We start from the raw sequence: 19772 nt of genomic DNA on the forward strand, positions 1-19772 counted from the left end.
TGGTGTATACGTTGTTTCTAAAGTGAGCTAGAGATTGTAGTTCTTAATTAAAAAATGTCGTCCAACTGATAATACAATTTAGAGAGGAGAATCGTCATATCAATATCCACCGAATGTAATGTATTCAAATTAAAGTTTCTTAATATTGAACAAAATGGAAATAATGTCTCTGTACGCAACGGCAATGATAAAGAAGACACAGTACTTTGACCTTACGATAGATAACACACTCACGTGGATTTATCGCCTGAACTGTCCCAAATTTGCAACGTTAATAAAAAATTTGTCCATGTTTATTTAGATCTAGTGTGTTTACTTATGTTGAGTTCAGTCTTTAATTTAAGCCATTCTCGAGTACAATAACTTTGGGTGCTGTACGTCTTGCACACGTCTTGATTAGTTTTTGGCGGGAAGTCTAATTATTCAGTGCAGTGCTTATTATTGCATTATTTAGTGCAGTTCTAAGTGGTCGGGACGGACGCATTCGTTTTAACTTCCAAAGTGAAAGAAAGCGTTTGCTTTAAATAACTTCCCAGCAAATGGGGAGAAAATATTCAAAATAATTGCGTAAGTTTATCACTTTATCAAACTATCCTTTGATATAAGCGCTGTAGAAGAAGGAAAGAACAAAATTTGAGCTTTGTCAATGCTATCATCATAATTTTTGAACAATTTTCTTCCGCAATCAACTTTTGTCTTTGCTCTTGCTGACATTTGCAACGGATCCATACTGCCGTGCCAAGGAAAAACGCCGTGTGCGAGCCCTCAGACGTTACCAAATTTTTATTACTAAAAACCGAATTTACTGGTAAAATTTTGAATATTTTTTTTTCTCAAAATTTTCAGGTAGTTTTGTTCGCAACTTGATCTAAGTCATCCGAAAATTTTACGTAAATATATTTGCATAACTTACCTCGAATATAAATGTTTTATCCAGAGAAATTTGGCAACTCTCAAATGTTCATACGGTGTATTTTCTTAGCACGACAGTATGGCTACTGAGCGTGCCTGGATATAAAGTGGAAATGAGAGCAGTTTATGGAATACGGACTGCCTTAGAGAAGGTTAGTTTCATATTATTGCCTAAGCACCACACCATGTATTTCCATTGCGGTGTTCCAAAATCTCAGCTCCTAGTTTATTTTCTCAAAGAGGATTAAGTCAGCTTTATGGCTTGAAATTCATGTACAGACTATTTCACGAACAGAGAGGAAAAATCATGGAAGTTTTCAAGAAATTAAAGTGACTAGTTTTCCAAGGAAAAATTAAAGTATGACTGGAAGTCTACAACGTCGCAAACCAAGATATGTGGTCTTGCACTTTAGCCAGTGATATCCAGGATCCTGGTTGATTCCATCCCGAGCCTCATTTTTCATCAACAGTATATGGCCTGGTTACACGATCAAATTCCCGTCAAATTCCGATCAAAATAATGACCAAAATGGCGGTCGAGAGTTATCTAGATTGATGAGTAAAATTAATTAAAACAGCGTGTTGATTGAAATAAGCATGAAATAAGCACGGTTGTTTGGAAATCAGATGAAGGATGAGCCCCACAGTTCATCATCTACCATCAAATTTTTGCAGCCCGCAGAAAGGACCCCGCACGGTTCTTATGGAAAATTGCCCTCGGTCAAATGCGTTGAAACTTCAGTATGTTGTGCAGCATGTCATCATGAACAAAAGTTCCTATAGACCAAACAAGATCCCATGTGCGGTTTTCGAGATATTCGCCGTTTTATGTGCGTAAACGGAGGTTTCGCGCGCTCCCGCCGGAAGCCATACCATTGTGCGGCGCCGCTCGTGCCCTTCCCTCCCAGTCACTCTCCGCTGCCCCGCCGCCCATACCTTGGCTCCTCTATCGCTCCAACTACGACGCTCACGAGGCTGCGCCCATCATTACCGGACCGCGCCCGCACGCCGTCTTCTTACGCGGCCTCTTCTTCGGCCATGTCGCCTCTTTTTCTCATCGATCCTTTCTCTAAGTCTTCAAAAACGTTTAAGAAGTCCATTTTTACTAAACATGATAATGCTAATAACACAAATAATACAAAAAGAGAGGAAAAACAAATGATAATCCATGCGAAAGTACGTAGGAGAGTTGGAATGCCTAAGAGACGTTAAATAAAACAAACTTTTTTTTATTTTCTTCCCTCTTCCTTTCTTTCTTTTTTTTCTTCATTTTTCTCATGTGGAAGCAGTGAAAGTAACTTCTGTTGGAAGATGATGTTGATGTTTTTTCTTTTTTTTTCTTTCTTTCAATAATGACGTGGCGGAAGTTGAAGGTAATTAGTCGGCTGACGATGCCCAAGTAGGAATTAAGTTTGCTTTAGTCTTGACTTAGCTGAACCGCACCAATGGAGGAGGAGAGAGGGATCATTAATAACTGAACTCAAGGAAGAGAGATGTCCATTTAGGCGTAAATGGTCACATTTTAAGTCGCTCCAACTTGCAGCACCACCTTATCAGCCATCTTATTATCTGCTGATCGTATCCTCTAATCAGATCGTACATCCAAGACAAACTCCATAGAGATGATGAAAAAGAGTTGCAGGTCGACCGTAACATTCATGCGCGTACGCGGCTTTTTGTGAGTACGAGTTTTCTCCAGGTTCCATAAAAAAGACATTAAAGATGCGGCTGGAAGACCATTGCAAGAAAATCCCTAAGTAACTTTCGATGGTCGAGGGTTCTGATCGCCGATCGTAAACTCGTACTCGCAAAAAAGCCGCGTAAGCGCATGAATGTTACGATCGACCTGCAACTCTTTTTCATCATCTCTTTGGAGTTTGTCTTGGATGTACGATCTGATTAGAGGATACGATCAGCAGATAATAAGATGGCTGATAAGGTGGTGCTGCAAGTTGGAGCGACTTAAAATGTGACCATTTACGCCTAAATGGACATCTCTCTTCCTTGAGTTCAGTTATTAATGATCCCTCTCTCCTCCTCCATTGGTGCGGTTCAGCTAAGTCAAGACTAAAGCAAACTTAATTCCTACTTGGGCATCGTCAGCCGACTAATTACCTTCAACCTCCGTCACGTCATTATTGAAAGAAAGAAAAAAAAAAAGAAAAAACATCAACATCATCTTCCAACAGAAAGTTACTTTCACTGCTTCCACATGAGAAAAATGAAGAAAAAAAAGAAAGAAAGGAAGAGGGAGGAAAATAAAAAAAAGTTTGTTTTATTTAACGTCTCTTAGGCATTCCAACTCTCCTACGTACTTTCGCATGGATTATCATTTGTTTTTCCTTTCTTTTTGTATTATTTGTGTTATTAGCATTATCATGTTTAGTAAAAATGGACTTCTTAAACGTTTTTGAAGACTTAGAGAAAGGATCGATGAGAAAAAGAGGCGACATGGCCGAAGAAGAGGCCGCGTAAGAAGACGGCGTGCGGGCGCGGTCCGGTAATGATGGGCGCAGCCTCGTGAGCGTCGTAGTTGGAGCGATAGAGGAGCCAAGGTATGGGCGGCGGGGCAGCGGAGAGTGACTGGGAGGGAAGGGCACGAGCGGCGCCGCACAATGGTATGGCTTCCGGCGGGAGCGCGCGAAACCTCCGTTTACGCACATAAAACGGCGAATATCTCGAAAACCGCACATGGGATCTTGTTTGGCCTATAGGAACTTTTGTTCATGATGACATGCTGCACAACATACTGAAGTTTCAACGCATTTGACCGAGGGCAATTTTCCATAAGAACCGTGCGGGGTCCTTTGATGGTAGATGGTGCGCACCAGTCACCATTTGATCGGAATTTGACGGGAATTTGATCGTGTAACCAGGCCAGTAGAGGAAATAAAAAGGCAATTAAATACTCTTCAGACTAGCTATCAACGGTAACAGGGTCTTTAAAATATTTAAAAAGCTAAACTTAAAATTGGTTAATAGGGTTTATAGTCCATGGAGGACAAATTTTTGATGGAGAGATTTTAATTGAGATGGATCGAAAATTTTTGAGATTTTCACAGAAAAATATCTTCAATGTTTTAAAGAATGAGCAGCAGGCACTATAGTACATTTTTGTGAAAATAGAGAGAGAAAAGTTTTATTATAATCAGGCAATGCCTTGATCCTTATCGTGAATCTAGCGCATTTCTAGAAACTATTACGTTTTTTGAATCACGTATCCCAAACCGCTGTAACTCAGGTTTAGTTCGACATTTTTGGGTGTTTTCTATGCATACAAATATTTGTAGAACACGCCTTTACACACTTATTAATTAAATTCTGAATTCGTTAGATCTGCAAGCACTTGCCAAAAAAGAGGTAATGTAAATGTACACTAATTTGTGCATCGAAGGTATCTAAAAAGTCAGAGAGACTGTTTGAAGATAATTTTAGATGTCAACTTATTGCTGAAAACAATCCTCAAAGCTTACTCCGAGCAGAATTCATTTCAATAAATCCACAATTTTAAGATACAGCGAAAGTGCCAAATAAATATTCATAGACATATCATGGTAGCATCTTTTTGCGTATATGGCATGGCTGAAGTTATATTTCCTACAAAAAAGTATGTTTTAAGAAAATTTTTCTTGATTAATTTACCTCTCCTTCTCGCATCTTTAAAGATCGTCATCATTCGTCATCGCTGAATGTTTGCTTCTAATAACAACCCTCTGCATTCAATCTATTTATTCATGCATGTTTCAGAGAACGATCGTTTAGAAAACCCTCAAAATTTGAATTGGAAACAGGTGATTTTTCTCAAAACCATGGATTTCCGGTTCCCATTTTGAAAAAAGGTAGGCGCACACATTAATTCTTCATAAATCAAAACGTTGTTCGTAACATTAACTTTTATTAACTGACCAAGGATTAACAATCCCTGATCTCTCCAAACAAATAATTTCTAAAATTATGGTTTGTTACTTTAATACTGAAATCTGTAATCTTATTTTTTACATTAGGGAAATAGAAGGAAATAGAAGTTAGGTCACCCCCACCTTTCCAATTTGATGCAAAGCTCCTTTTGATGCTATGCAGAATCTACATAGTTTTTTAACTACCTGGGACTCAAATAGAATCTATGAGACTCGGAAATTAAGTTGAAATACAGTTTTATCTCGTTATGAAATTTCTGAAAATAAAGTTAGTTTGGAAGCAACGCTCATTTTTTCCCAATCCTCGCAGTCGTTTTTCACTGTAGCAAAAGTCGGTAAACTAGAAGGGTACCATTATAATATAAATTTTAATATATCAAGTGTGCCTTGTTAACTTATTTTTTGTATTAATTGATTAATGAGCAGATTTAATTCGACAATTGAATCGAAATATCAATCACTAAAGTTTAGAACGTGTTTCTTCAACATTTCTCTGACTAAAAAAATTGTTAGTGCTTTAAATCAATTATATTCGGCCGATTCACTAGTGCATAGAAGAAATATAAAAAATAAAAAGTGAAAATATGAGAGAACGCCTATTTTCACTGAAACATTTCGACGATGAAACTACCAGACCATGTATCTCGGTTTGCGACGCTGTAGACTTCCTGTCATACTTTATTTTTTAAATGGAAAACTACTCAACGTCAATTCCTGAAAACTTCCATGTTTTTCCCTCCCTATGGGAAAAAACTCAGTGAAAATTTCAAGAAATAATATTGGTTTGTTTTCTCTCAAAAAAATATAACGGCCTGCAAGACTGCAAGAAAACTTCACGCATTGCGCTAAACAGTGCGGTCGGCGCCCAGCGCATATTAGCGCCTACAAGACTGCATGAATACTTCTCGCATTGCACCGAACGCAATGCGAATGTTATTTGGACCGCGTTAAACAGAAAAGAACCAAGCCACATCAGCTATTGCCAACTTTAATCGGCTAATTTAATTTTTTACACGAAAACAGTTGTGCGGATTTCCGTGCAAATTTCAGTGAAATTCCTCCATAGTATGCAGTAAATTCCTTAACATTTTCAAAGGGATCCGCAGAAACGTTTTCTCGTAAAAATTTAAATTGCGGAGTTAAAATTGGCAATAGCTCATGATGTGGCTTGGTTCCTTTCTGTTAAACGCGGTCCATTTGTGATACTTATTAACGGTAGCGGAAAGTTTTAAACATCGCAAACGAGATACGTGGTCATTCCTGTATGAAATAAAAAGTAAACACTCCGTCGAACGGATGACGACACTACTAACAACGTTTGGATGCAACTATTGGTGCTCAGGGGATGTCCTTGTTGCGTTCACAAATAATGGGCCTGTTGCAAACTTTTGCTGGAGCAAAAATAAGAATTGTTTCTTATAGATAATGCCTCAAAAATCACGATGAGCGCATCGGAAAAGTCTGAAATGCACTCATAACTTCACAATCTGCGTAAGAAATTTGCGTTTTTTTAAGCTTCCCGCTTCAAAAACGATACTACGGCACAGGTGAACATTTTGTTAGAGGAGTCGCTCCATCGTCGGTGATATTCATCATGGCCGACGCTTGCGCGCAGTTCCGCGCGTAATTCGAGGAGAGTTCAAGGTCAATCAATTCGGGCGTGGAAAAAATGAACGTTAACACACCGATTGTTATCTGGTCTAATCCAGTTCAGGTGTTATCTCGTCCCATCAAACGTGTTTTGGCGGATTGGCATCGGCCATGATGATTATTGCCGACGATGGAACGACTCCTCTTACAAAATGTTCACCTGTGCCGTAGTATCGTTTTTGAAGCGGGAAGCTCAAAAAACCGCAAATTTCTTACGCTGACTGTGAAGTTATGAGTGCATTTCAGACTTTGCCGATGCGCTCATCGTGATTTTTGAGGCATTATCTACAAGAAACAACTCTTATTTTTGCTCTAGCAAAAGTTTGCAACAGGCCCATTGAAGGCGCTTCTGCTGCGTTCTCCTGAAAATAATTCGGATTCAGCTCACTATCCGTTAAAGCACCTATCTGTTAAGGGAAACTGATAGCACATAAAATTAGACATAAATAGTAGTTATTCATCACTGAAGGTAGGCTTATTAATCATACAATAGCTATACAACCTACGCTAAGTAATCTATTTTCTACTTTGTCCCTGCCAACCAGCGTCCAGTAAGTGTGAGTTCTCCATGAAAGATGGCCCTCCATCAATTGCCACAGTGGTGCCTGCTGGACGCTGGGAAGTAGTGATATTAGTTAGAACGAAAATTGTATATGGTATCTACCTATAATTTAAGCAAGCTAGAGTCCAACGACTCACCAACTCACATCACAATTTCCTATTTAATCCTAATAATGTGAAGACAGTTAATACAATTTGTAGTCCTGTTATATAAATAAAGTTTAAAAAAAAAAATTAATCACCAAATTCTTGAAATTTCCAGGTCTGAAAAATGATGCATCGTGATCCACGAGAGCCTCCGCCAGAAGTCATCCGCGAGAGCGTGAGACAGCTGAAAGAATGGATGAGCAAAGAACCGCACCTTCCCAGCATCGAGGATGAGAACTGGTTGGAGACTTATTTCTACAACAACCGGTTCAGCCTGGAGAAGACCAAAGCCAAGCTAGCTGCCTACTACTCCCTCAAGAACGAATACCCCGACTACATGAAAAACCGGGACCCCATATCCCCCGCCATACTCCGAGCCAGGGAGGCCTTGCTCACCGTCATCGAGGAGAAAGAAACCAAAGACGGGTACACTCTCATGTACTCGAAATTCGGCCCCGACCCGGATAAATTCGACCAGAGGGACACCTACAAGAGAAGCCTCATGCTTGCCGACGCCATGCATTTGGAAAAGAGCAGACTCCGGAAGTATATCTCGATCGTCGATTGTCAGAATCTGAGCTACAAGCATATCCTCAAGACGCTTCCGCATGTCCACAGGCTGGCCAATTTGCTCAACACGTATTCCGAGAGTTTGCAGGTGCAGCATTTCGTCAACGCCCCCGATTTTTTGTATAAAAGTATAGAGTTGGTGAGGCGGTATCTGCCGGAGAAATTGAGGGTGCGGATCCGGATCCACACCGCCGGGAGCGATTCGATTTTCGACTCGATCGATAAGGACGCGTTGGCTAGTGATTTTGGCGGCAACGGTGCCAGTCTGGACGAATTGGATGGTGAGATTTTGTTCCTCTTTATTTGGACGTATTTATGCAACAAGGATTTTTTTTCTTTTTTTTTTCTGCAGTTTACTTAGCTTCTACCCCTGTTCATTTAGTGACTTAGGAATGTACAGCCAGCCATAAACATGAGTTTTAACCTATATAGTTACTAATATTTAAGTGCTGTACTAATACAACGCACTTAAATAAATTAAATAGATAAATATGTAAGGAAATGTAAAATAATCTCTATAGATTATTTTATTGTCAGAATGAAAGAATGAAATCAAGAATGAAATCTTTGAAATCACTCGAGTTTTGCCTCGATACAAGCAACTTTGCTCTGACAAAGGCATATTTTCTTCTTGACTCAAAAGAAATTACTTTGGAGGCAGATTCAAGTTTTGTCAACTTATATCAAGTCTATTTGCGCTCAAACCCCATGATCAATGCTGCGATTACCCTAACGCGAGTTCGAATAATCGGGCCAAACACGGTGCGGTCGGCGTCAAACTCATATCAGCGCCTGCAAGGCTGTGGGAATACTTCACGCGTTGCGCCAAACAGTGCGGTCGATGTCAAGCGCATATTGGCGCCTACAAGAGTGCATGAATACTTCTCGCATTGCTCCAAACGCAATGCGAGTGATACATGTGATACCTATTCGACTACGGGTATAGACGGATTACCGCTACCTGGATTGGAAGCGCATCACACTGTGAAGATGACTCGACACTCGACCGCGCTCCCTTCCCCGGCTTGCGCGACACTAAAATCGCCGCAAAACTAGGACCACGCCTCATTTCTCTTGGCAGTCCCTACTCGGTTTTTACCGCAATTAAAGGGTAAATATGTATCTTATTTGCAACGATTCAGAAACTCGAATGACGTTTAAACGATGCAGCGATTCTGAAATTTGATTTGCGCATTAATTTTGATTTAATAAAAAGAAAACAACGAACAAAAATATCGCTTCGGGATTTTTTGTGATTCTATTTAAATCATCCCGGAAATTTTTCGGAAACCTCTGACAAACTATGTGTAACTTTAAAAAAAAATGATGGAAGATGAGTAGAGATGTGCAAAGTTGCAATCGGAGACAAGAACACTTATTCGCGCGCTTATGTTCTTCATTAGTACGGCAGAATTTTAAACGGTCATTCATGTTTAAAATGTGTAATGAATGTTTTTTTACAACAGAGGACGAAACAAAAGGCCTTAAAATTAGTTTTACCGCTCAAAGAGGAGAGAGGAGGCGAGTCCCTCAAAAGCAGTGACGTGGCGCGCAGTGACGCAGGACGTAGGTATTGGCCAACCACTAGTCTATGCCCCCTGGCTGCTAGGCGGCCCAAACCCTAGAGGACGCATCGTGCTTTCTTGGGCGCACGTCGACAAAAGAACAACCTAAAAATGAGAAGATTTTCAAACTCGACTCTCATTTTGTCGCTCTTCTGACGTAAGGGCGTATCTCGATTTCCACATGAGCCCCAGAAAGCATAGATTTATATGTAAAACAGGGCTCACGTTGAAATTGAGGTACGCCCTTACGTCCAGGAAACAACGATTTGTCCCATCTCACCCTACTCGGGAGTGATTGGACCAGTAAGAATCGAATGAAAAAATTAGCATTCATTGCAAACTTCACGCCAAGACTGAAACAGAATAGAACGAAGCGTTTCGTCGCTTTTTGATAGGCTGTAGCAAGGAGCATACCGTTAATTCACTTACCCCACTAACAGACCAAGATTCAACATTTCCCGCATAGTTCCATTTTCCGCTAAATATGAAATTCCCCTCCTTCCTAAGCTTTCTGATCTACTCTTATATTTTAAAAAAAAACTGGGTCCCATTTTCAAATTCTGATTACAACGGGCTCATCCACGGACTAAAAAGTCCGAATTGTGACAAAAAAAGCTTTTTACTTATTGTTTAAATGGGAGAATTTGCAACTTTACCACGTATTATAAAAAAACCTGGTATCATTTTTTTCAAATCTAAGTACAGCGGGATCACCCAGAGACAATTGTCTGTCGAAAGCCGCAAAATCATGAAAATCGGCCTGGTAGAACGCTGGAACTATAAGCGTTATAAGCGTTACCAGATATCGACGGTGAAACTACCAGACCACGTATCTCGTTTGCAGTGTTTAAAAATCTCACTCACATTTTATTTTTTTGAAGGAGATCAAATCAATATCATTCCTCACAATTTTCACAGATTTTTCTCCGCACAAAGAGGAAAAATCACGGAAGTTTTCACGAACTGACTTTGAGTAGTTTTATATTTAAAAATTAAAGTATGACAGGAAGTCTGCGACGTCGCAAACCGAGATACGTGGTTTGGTAGTTTCACCGTCGATATGCAAATGTAGGAGGTCTCGGAGCTTATAATACAGAAGAGAGAGAGAGAGAGAGAGAGAGAGAGAGAGATAGAGGAAACCTTTTAAAGGAAATGTTTCGAAATACCCTGCATTCCCCAATCGCGTGGCCTTAAGTGTTTACTTCGAACGGAAAATAAAGTATGAGGAAAAAATCGTCGCTCCTCTGGCGTAAGGGCGTATCTCGATTTTCACCCGAGCCCTGTCTTGCGTATACCTCTATTATTTGTGGAGCTCACGTTAAAATGAAGAGGAGCGACAAAAGTACGCACATCATATTACTTTGTTGTCGAACAAAATGATAAATATCAAAAACATATCAACCCCAAGGCAGAATAAATATTTCAGGATAAGTAAGTTAAATGTAGTGAGGAGAAATTTAAGGGGAAAATAACCGGAAAAATAAATGCCGCAAAAACAATAGTCTCGATAATCCGCGATTTGAGTTTTCCGCAAATTTTTCCGTGACTGGGCCAAAACCGCTACAGTTCTACAGCGTGGACTCCTATCTTCCAGCAGTGATGTTTGCCGAAATTTCTTGAGGTAAACTTTATCCATTTAAGGTTTCGATGGGTTCTTGTATGATACAGCCTTTTCAACCCCTTTACTCGGTTTGATAGCTCAATTTCGTATTATCCGCAATAGTCTTGGTTCCAATCATCGCGGATAAGGGAGACTCTACTATACGTGGTCATACAACATGATGAGACATATTTTTGCTTACATTTTCATTGAATTTCATTCTAACGAAATCCAATCGAGAAAAAATTGTGAAGACTGTGATCGAGTTACCACGTAAATGTCGCTTTTCGGGTGTAGGCATAATCTTCTTATAACAGTCTTATGTTTTGGGCCCGGAGAGGTAGCGCTTCTCCCACATTCATCGACACCTGCTCTGAAAAATCATATCAACCTCCTCACCAAGATATGTCCTTTGGTGTTAGAAAGATCAAATCACAAGCTTATTCACGTTACGACCATCCACCCTAGATTTGAATCCACAGCCCTGATTCTCAATCTGCACAACGCTCTCATACCAACCCTTCATGCGAACAGTGTTCAGCCCATGGGGCCGCAGTTTACCGAAACCGAGCCAAAAACCATTCTTTTTATACTCGATGATTTCAGCAACATCCTTAACCTCATTCTTGGCTCTCAAAATTTCGGAAAAGTGGATACTGCCACCACATCACTCCGAGTTCCAAAAAATATCTCCAAGTCATTGGACGGTAAGCAGGGGCCACTCAACCTGCCAAAATTCTGTATCCACCTCGAAACGGAGTTTAAATTAATTTTAATGAATCCGACAAGTCCTTGCGACGAGAATTTCACGATTTCCGATATTCAGTTGCAAGAGGGCTCACATTTATCCGAATCTCTTTTCGAACAAGTTCGTGGTTTGTCCCAGAACAACGTGTGGAATTCTAGAAATTATTTGATATTTTACGTGGTGAGCGCTTTTCAAGTTCCGCAAATCTTGGAGGAGAATTCTCACGGAGCAGTGAATCCAATTTATTGTTCACTGCGTTTCGCGTTCAGATTCATGTGGCGTATATTTAAAGGCCAAAAAACTTTGATCTGTTTCGCTATGACCCATTCTTTGAGAAAATACAGGAATACGTGAAAGGTGGCGAGGATGTGTTTTTCGATTTTTCGTGGTACTCGATGAATCATAAACCACTTACCTATTCCATGGTAGATCTCGACCCATTTTATTTCGACGGGATGGTGCATGACGTTTGCGCATCAGTCCTCGTTGTACCTTTCCTACTTGCACTTACGCAAGTAGCCACAAGTCGTAACTGCCGCTTGTATCCAATTTCAGAAGACGTCCATTTTATAAAGGATCCATTTTCTTCACTCGACACTTTAACCCACCTCGAACACCTAGAATTCGGGCTAAAGTATGGGGTGGATTTACACGTCACTGGAACCGGACTCGGTAATCTAGCAAATCTGCGAGACTTCGATACCTCTCCGACTATAGAATCGTGTCAACTTACATTTAGACTCCCGCGCAAAGGCTACGTGCCTCAAGATGTGGTTCCATTCTACAGCTTCTCACTCACAGTTTGGATATTCATCATTGTGACTCTCCTCATCCTCGCTCTGGTCCATTACACTCTCGTGATAACGCATATGAGCATTTTCTACCGTTCAGACACCGAAGAGAGCACGTTGGGCCACGAGTTATTTCCAACCCTCATGACGATCTACAGATATACTCTGGGGATTGGTCAGCCCCGGTTGATTCTGGTTGAGTTGATGGTGGGAAAAATAGTTTTCCTCATCATCGTATTCTTGATGATGGTTCTTATCACTCTTTTCCAGAGCGGAATGTTCAGTTTGTTGAGTTCACGGGTGCGCTTTAGGGATATTGACACGTTCAAGGAAATTGAAGAATCCGACTTTGTGGTGCAGTCTAGCGGCATTGAAATCGACGCGCAGTTTCTTGGTGATGAGTCGGAATTCGGTTGGATTAGACATAAACTAACCGACAGTTTCAAGTTTATATGCGAACAACATTATAGGCCTGTCCTCTTTGTTGTTGATGATGATGATCCATGGTTGAATCAAACACTGATTGATACCGACGACAAAAATGTAGTCATGAGAGAGGTTGACACTATGCTGAAATCCGATGCATTCCTCACGAGGATGACCACAAAGTATACCGAATTGCACGACTTGGTGTACATGGATCACGCAACAAAAAAAGTGTACGAATTCCACATTGCGCGTGAACGTCTTTTGAGCTACCCGTTCATGTATTTCATGCCACGGAATGGGTTCTACCACGAGGTTGTGAATGATATATTATTCCGTAGGATGGAGATGGGCATTTTACACCAGGAAGCTGCACACTTTACGCCAATGGATTTTAGTAAATATCGAGCGAGGGAAAATAACGATGAGGCTAGACCTTTCACTTTGACTGATCTGAGGCTTGCGTTTTTCTTGCTCGTTATTGGATGGGTTTCAAGTGCCTTCTGCTTTATTATAGAACTACTTTGACTTGTGCACACGGTAAAGTAACATTCTCATTTTCAATTATTATTAATCCGCATTTTAAAATTATTTAATCTGAGTATTTTATAAAAATATTAACGTGTGAAATTAAGGATAACTTGACTAAGTTTTTACATTTGGAAAATCATGATACTGTTGTGTGTTATGTTAATTACTAGACTCCGGTTTTCACCATAAGCAAAGGGAAAATATGCATCCTCATTGTAACGATTCAGAAACTCGGATGATTGGTATTTGTATTTTTTTTAAAGCGGATTAATTTTTTCTTGTTACATAAAAAGAAAATAGAATGAACGAAAATACCGCGTCGAAATTTTTGACGGTTATATTTGCGATCATTTAGGAAAATTCGTGAGACCTCTTCAGAAAAACTTTAAGTAGCTTTTTAATAAGTGTGTCCAAAAATAGGACGTAAAAAGTTGTGCATAACGTTGTTATCAGAGAAGTACGCTTTCTCTTGCGTGCACCCGTCGGATTTTGAATCCATTCATCTCTTAAATGGACGTATTTCTGTCAAACGGAACTAAGCGCCAATTTGAGTTCCATTTGAGGAATTTAGAATCCCGGATAGCGCGTTCTGTCAAACGGAACTAAGCGCCATGGAAAAGCATTGCGAGTATAGGACGGAATCAACCGGACGCCCGATTTCGCCGCCAATCCAAGCCCCCCTCTTCCATCCTCAACCTATGGCGCTTAGCTCCGTTTAACAGAAATACGTCCAAATAAGTTGATCTTGTTTGTATTACAACTCTTTACGTTTAGTTTTTTAAGCGGTTGGCGGACGCGTAGCGGCCACAGGCCCCTAGTATAAAATAATCTCGTCAACTGTTATCAATCTTTCACAAGTGTGATGTCTTTAGTTTTAGGGCATTGGTTTTTTCCTTATACGTAAAACGAAGGAAAAGAAACACTCTGAAACGACTAAAATCATACATGTTATTGCGATGGTGTCGCATTTCTTTACACTTCTTTTTAGGCTATCAAAAACTGAGAAAAAAATGCCTACGGAATCCGGAAGGTTGAAAATGCGAGGTACGGACTAAGCGAATTGCGCATTGAAAGGCTTTCGAATTCTCCAACGTGCTATTGTAATTTTTACACGGTTGTAGTCGGGAAAATATACACTTACTTATCCGTGAAACTTGTGTACAACAGACCCATTGGCCGACAGTCTCAAAGAGGTATGATCCGTGCTTCGGTAAAAAAGAAGAAAAAAAATTAGTTTAAATTCAAAGATATAAAGATATAAAAAAATAAAGACGGAGTGCTCGTATATAAAAGCACGGGGAAAAAGTGAAGCCTAGTTTGGCGCTGGGTGCTTGTGTGAGTGTGTAAATGAGCGCGGGAATCCATGGCGGCAAACGGAAATTTGATTTGAACTTGTCCTCTTGATTTTTCCACATTTCTTCTTCGAAACGTATTTTAAATGCCTAAAACGAATATATTAAGAAAGTTGGGACTGCGTCCTATTATAATACACCTACTTTTGCTCGGTAACAGGCAGTAATATATAAAGTTAGTTTTTCTTCTGCTCACGGTGGTTCTGCCGGTTCAAACAGGCCGTTACAGTCGTAGATGACAGTTACTCCCAAATGAAATTAATCGGTCGACGACGGACCAAAACTAACCTAAAGTTATACAAATATGAGTGTGTAAGTGAATTTGGGCAAAAATCAACCTAAAATACTTTGTTTCCGCAATTTTATTTAGTTTCCGCCCTACATTTGAATTTCAAACTTGTCCCGATTTCGCCGCCAATCCTATAGCCAATAGTAGAGGTGATTGAAAAGAAGCTTCATTTTTTGCTTTTAGCGCTCCGTCTTTATGTCTTTGTTTAAATTACACGTATTTCTATCAAACGGAACTAAGCGCAATCGGGGGAGGAAGGGAAAGGGGGGCTTGGATCGGCGGGTGTTGCGGAACGCGATGCTCGTTCCGTCCTATACTCGCAACGCTTTTCCATGGCGTTTAGTTCCGTCTGACAGAATGCGCTATCCGGGATTCTGAAATCCTCAAAAGGAACTCAATTTGGCGCTTAGTTCCGTTCAAAAGCTACACATCCAATTAAGCAACACGGAATGCAGGTAGGTTGATTTTTGAAAAGAAAAACCGTCATCACCATAAAATATATTGAAACGGCAATATTACCTCGTACTACGACTCGAGGGAGTCCGTTTTTGTCTATCCTAGATGATGAAGGAGAGTCATCCTACTTTCTTCCCAGATGAGGCTTACTTAATCGAACACCCGTTTCTCCGATTCTTGATGGCTCGCTTTTGCTTGTATGCAACTTCTATCGGCACTATCTATCGGCACTTCTTGGTAGTTGGGAACACTGGATTTCGTCCATTCAAATGTGTGTAAAATAATGAATGTATATCATAGAGTACATAGAGTCGTAATGTAAATGGGAGAGCTGGCGCCATGTTCTGCTCGACGAATTCCGAGCCCGGTGTGCGCCGAGTTCGGGTCGCTTTTTCGATACATTTTCGATCCAAAATGGCGGTGTGGAATACGTGGTAATTCCTATCTCCGTTGTTGTTGTTGTTGTTGTTGTTGTTGTTGTTGTTGTCATCGGATGGCCGGGTACCCGTGTATCGCAAACAATCGATTATGTATCGAAAAAGTGACCCGGCGTCACACAGGAGTCTCGGAATTCGGGACATGGAAAGTGCTTAAAAGTGGCGCCAGCTCTCCCAATTACATTACGACTCTATGTACTCTATGATGTATATCAATGCAGTGTGTATCACCTAGAATCGCTTATTTTTAGTGCATTTAAATGGAGGCTATACAGTGTTGCCAACTTATAAGAATCACCATGCTATGAAATGAAAGCGATACAGCGTCGTAATGCTCACCCATTTATCAAACATCACAACATCCATTTTTTTCATCTATGTATATTGTTCGTTATGAGTCGTTTTGTTTTTTGTTTTACACCCTTTTGTTATCCTCACGTTGTAATGTTCTTATTTTTTCTGTGTCCGCAATAATTTTAGATCGTTGTCAAAAAATGCTGGAAAAGCACAGAGCATGGTTCCTTCAACAAGATGAGGTATGCGCAACGGTTGGCTATCGATGGAAGAACAGTGATGAAAAACTTGAGGAAATGAAAGGCTCTTTCACGCAGCTGAGCATCGATTGATCCGTATTGTCGGCTTCGCATACTGGAAAAAGAAAGCAAGAACGAAACAAGCCAGAGTCACCCACACTGAGAAAAAATTATGGTTATAATTACCATAATAGTGGTGCTCAATATGAACTTTTAAATAGTAGTTGCCATAACCAATAATAGAGATATTTTTACCATCAAAGGTAATTTTACTACCGCACACTTGTAAAATTACGATTGCTCCGTTAAAAATCTCACTATTATTGGTTATGGCCACTACTAATTAAGAGTGCATATTGAACACCACTAATATGGTAATTATAACCATGGTTTTTTCTCAGTGCAGCAATCACGCACTTCGATAGATCCAAGTACAGTTACGTCACATAAAAACAAAATACATCAATTTTTTCAAAACTATATTATTGAAGGAGGCCATGTTATCGTTCTCTGCGGCTTTATCTAGAGTACCTGTATAGGGGGAGTACAGACAGATTTGAAACTCCGAAAATCCATCAGGCCTTCACCGATGCCTCCACGAATAAAGTTAGGACCCAGAAATGCAGCCAACCTATGAATTTCGATTATCCAGAGCGATTTAATAATACAATTGTTACGAACCATCGTTTATAAAGCACGTATTTGACTTAGTTATTGCATAAATTTACTCATTTTTGCGGAAGAACCAGAGACAAGAGACCCTTCACTAGTATCTTGGCCTTTGTGGAAGCTTTTACTTTCGGGACTACAGCATTCTACTGTTGACTTGCCTAGGTTATAATACATTTCGTCAACGATTTTTTGTCCGCTTACCTGTTTTTTCAAGTAATTTATGTCCACGCGTTTTTTCGGCACAGTATTTTTGGTCTACGTGCCAGTTGAGACCCAAAGTTAATTTGTCCACATGTAAATACAAACGACAATCGCTCACGACATTTTTGGATGAAAATGCATAATGTCTTGGAAAAATGAGGATTTCTTGGTTTTTTTCTCTTTTTTTGTTGTTTGTTTGGTCCAACGGAGAATAATATATATTTGAGAGTTTTGGTAAAAATGGGGGAGCGTTAATTCCAAGAGACAAAATTCACTAAAACTCTCTACACCTCTTTGGTGCAACAGGACTTAATTATCTTTCAAGAAATTCCCCCCTCATTATACCTGAACCGGTTAAACCTCTTGATTTGCCTCAGCTAAAGGCTCTTCGATTTTTCCTGTGTACGATAATTATCTTGATTTATTTTACGAGGAAAGATCTGTACTTTTAAAGGATGCCTGTCATTCTTCATACGTTCAATTTCGTATAATACTGTGCAACACCTCTGTTGTGATTTAGTTGCTTCAGGCGCCGCGCCGCAGCACGGCGGGCGGGCGGCCTGGCGCATTGGCGCCTACAAACCTAAGTGGATACTTCAAGCATTGTGCAATGCGTGGAGTATCTACTTAGGTTTGTAGGCGCCAGTGAGCCTCTCGCGCTGACAGCACGCCGGCCGCTCCGCTCTGTTCGGCTTTAATATTTATACTCGCATAGACAGCATTTTTTAACTCATGATTTTGAAATGTTTGCACACTCTGCATTGATTATTCTCATTTAAATTGATGGGGGAAAAATATGCATCAATTTATCAAAGGAGAATAATAATATAATGTATGTTTTTTTAAATATTGGTGGTTCCGTGCCTTTAATGATTTCCAAAGCACTTTAATTTTTTTTTTTTTTTTTTTTTTTTTTTTTTTTTTTTTTTTTACATTTTGTGCTTTTATTGTGCTTCAGCGAGGTGTACGCGCAACCAAACGCTCAAAATTTGACGTATTTGACTCTAAAAGATGGTTATACAAATGGATTAAAACTAAAGATTGCGTGCTTCTTGGTTTTTTTTCCTCTTTTATTCATTTTTGCAGTTTCTTTCGGCACAACTGCGGCTCATTGAGATTGATTTCACTTGGAAAAAGTTATACAAATATTTGTCACGTTTTAAAAATATAAATGTTTTCAAAATGAAGTAATAATTTTGTAGAGAAAAAATTAAAAAAATAAAAAAAGTACCTATACATATATAAAGTATATTGTACATCGAATATTTTAAGGATAGAAATAAAACCAAATATTCACCAATGACAATTTAAAAAGATGATTCAAAAGGAGAAAGTAACATTTCATTTAGAAAATGAGCAACCATAACAACGCCTCTTTCCCTCTCAATTTCTCATTTCCATATTGTCAATTTAATTTTACATACCGACTAAAATAAAACTCTTGGACCAAGTCACTGTTGCTTATTTTACGTGCGGGCGTAAACTACTGGACAAAAAAGGTGCGCGGACAAAAAATCGTCGACAAAATGTCCTGAAACCCTTACCTACATGGTTGATGTTCAACAATGTGTTGGCAGTTTCGTTTTGCAAACAAGCCGAAAATGGCCAACGTTTGGGAAACTTGTTTGGCTCATGACGGCACCCGAAGCTCATCATCGACCATGTAGGTAGGTCAACAGCCGAAATTAGGGTGATGACTGTTGCTCCCTAATAACTGTCCATAAGGAATTGTTGAAACCCCGAAAGTAAAAGCTTCCACCTGTCGCTAGAAGGCCAGTGGAGGGTCTCTTGTCTCTGGGTAGAACCAAGCTCATTTATGTACATTCTTAGCCATCTTGGTTAGAATTGGAATCTGCAGACTGGTAGTGATTTTGTGCGTTAGAAGTTGGTTAGAAGGGTGGCTGCACTTTTGGGCCTTAAGCCCTCCATGGAGCGATCTGTTCATACTCTCGCTAAGTAGGTACTCTAGTTTTATCTTCCTTGAGTCAGTAGAGTAGTTACAAATAATTGGAAAATAAAATAAAATAATCTGCGATTGACATCAATGGTCTCTATGGCGAACTGACAGGGGAAAACTTTGGGTTCTTTCCAGGGACATACAAATTGTCACGTATCAAAGTTGTGAAGTGGTCGTAAAAATACATTTTTTAAAGGCTGTGTGCTATGACACTGGGCTGCATGCTCCCTCAGGATTTTTGTGAGTTCAGAACTTTTCACTATTATGTGTTGTAGTTTTTTTAGTTCAAATACGAGTTTTACATGAAAATGAAAGTGAATGTTTTGTAAATACTACATATTGTACAAATATATCAATAATATTTTATGAGTATAGATTATATTCTTTTGAAACTCCGCACATATTCAGTCGACATTGGCTCGTTGGTTCTGTTTCTGTATGGTTGTATTGGTTTCTC

At 39.7% G+C, this 19772-nt stretch overlaps 2 protein-coding genes across 3 annotated transcripts; both read left to right on the forward strand.

Annotated features, from left to right (window-relative positions):
• Window positions 1-290: 290 nt before the first annotated feature.
• On the forward strand, window positions 291-19687 carry LOC109038708 (retinol-binding protein pinta). 2 transcript variants are annotated; one of them, XM_019053879.2, is made up of 4 exons: window positions 293-567; window positions 4660-4751; window positions 7303-8038; window positions 16433-19687. In XM_019053879.2, the coding sequence occupies exons 3-4, from the start codon at window positions 7312-7314 to the stop codon at window positions 16576-16578; spliced, it is 873 nt and encodes a 290-aa protein (XP_018909424.2). In that variant the 5' UTR covers window positions 293-567; window positions 4660-4751; window positions 7303-7311; the 3' UTR covers window positions 16579-19687. The 2 variants fall into 2 exon arrangements, with proteins under 2 accessions (XP_018909425.2, XP_018909424.2); XM_019053880.2 differs by lacking the exon at window positions 4660-4751 and having other exon boundaries at window positions 291-567.
• LOC140224764 (uncharacterized) lies at window positions 11992-13824 on the forward strand. Its single transcript, XM_072301304.1, has one exon. It carries the CDS (start codon window positions 12066-12068, stop codon window positions 13413-13415), a length of 1350 nt encoding a protein of 449 aa, XP_072157405.1. The 5' UTR covers window positions 11992-12065; the 3' UTR covers window positions 13416-13824.
• Window positions 19688-19772: the final 85 nt, after the last annotated feature.

Source organism: Bemisia tabaci, chromosome 6, assembly GCF_918797505.1.
Source record: "Bemisia tabaci chromosome 6, PGI_BMITA_v3".
NCBI lineage: Eukaryota > Metazoa > Arthropoda > Insecta > Hemiptera > Aleyrodidae > Bemisia > Bemisia tabaci.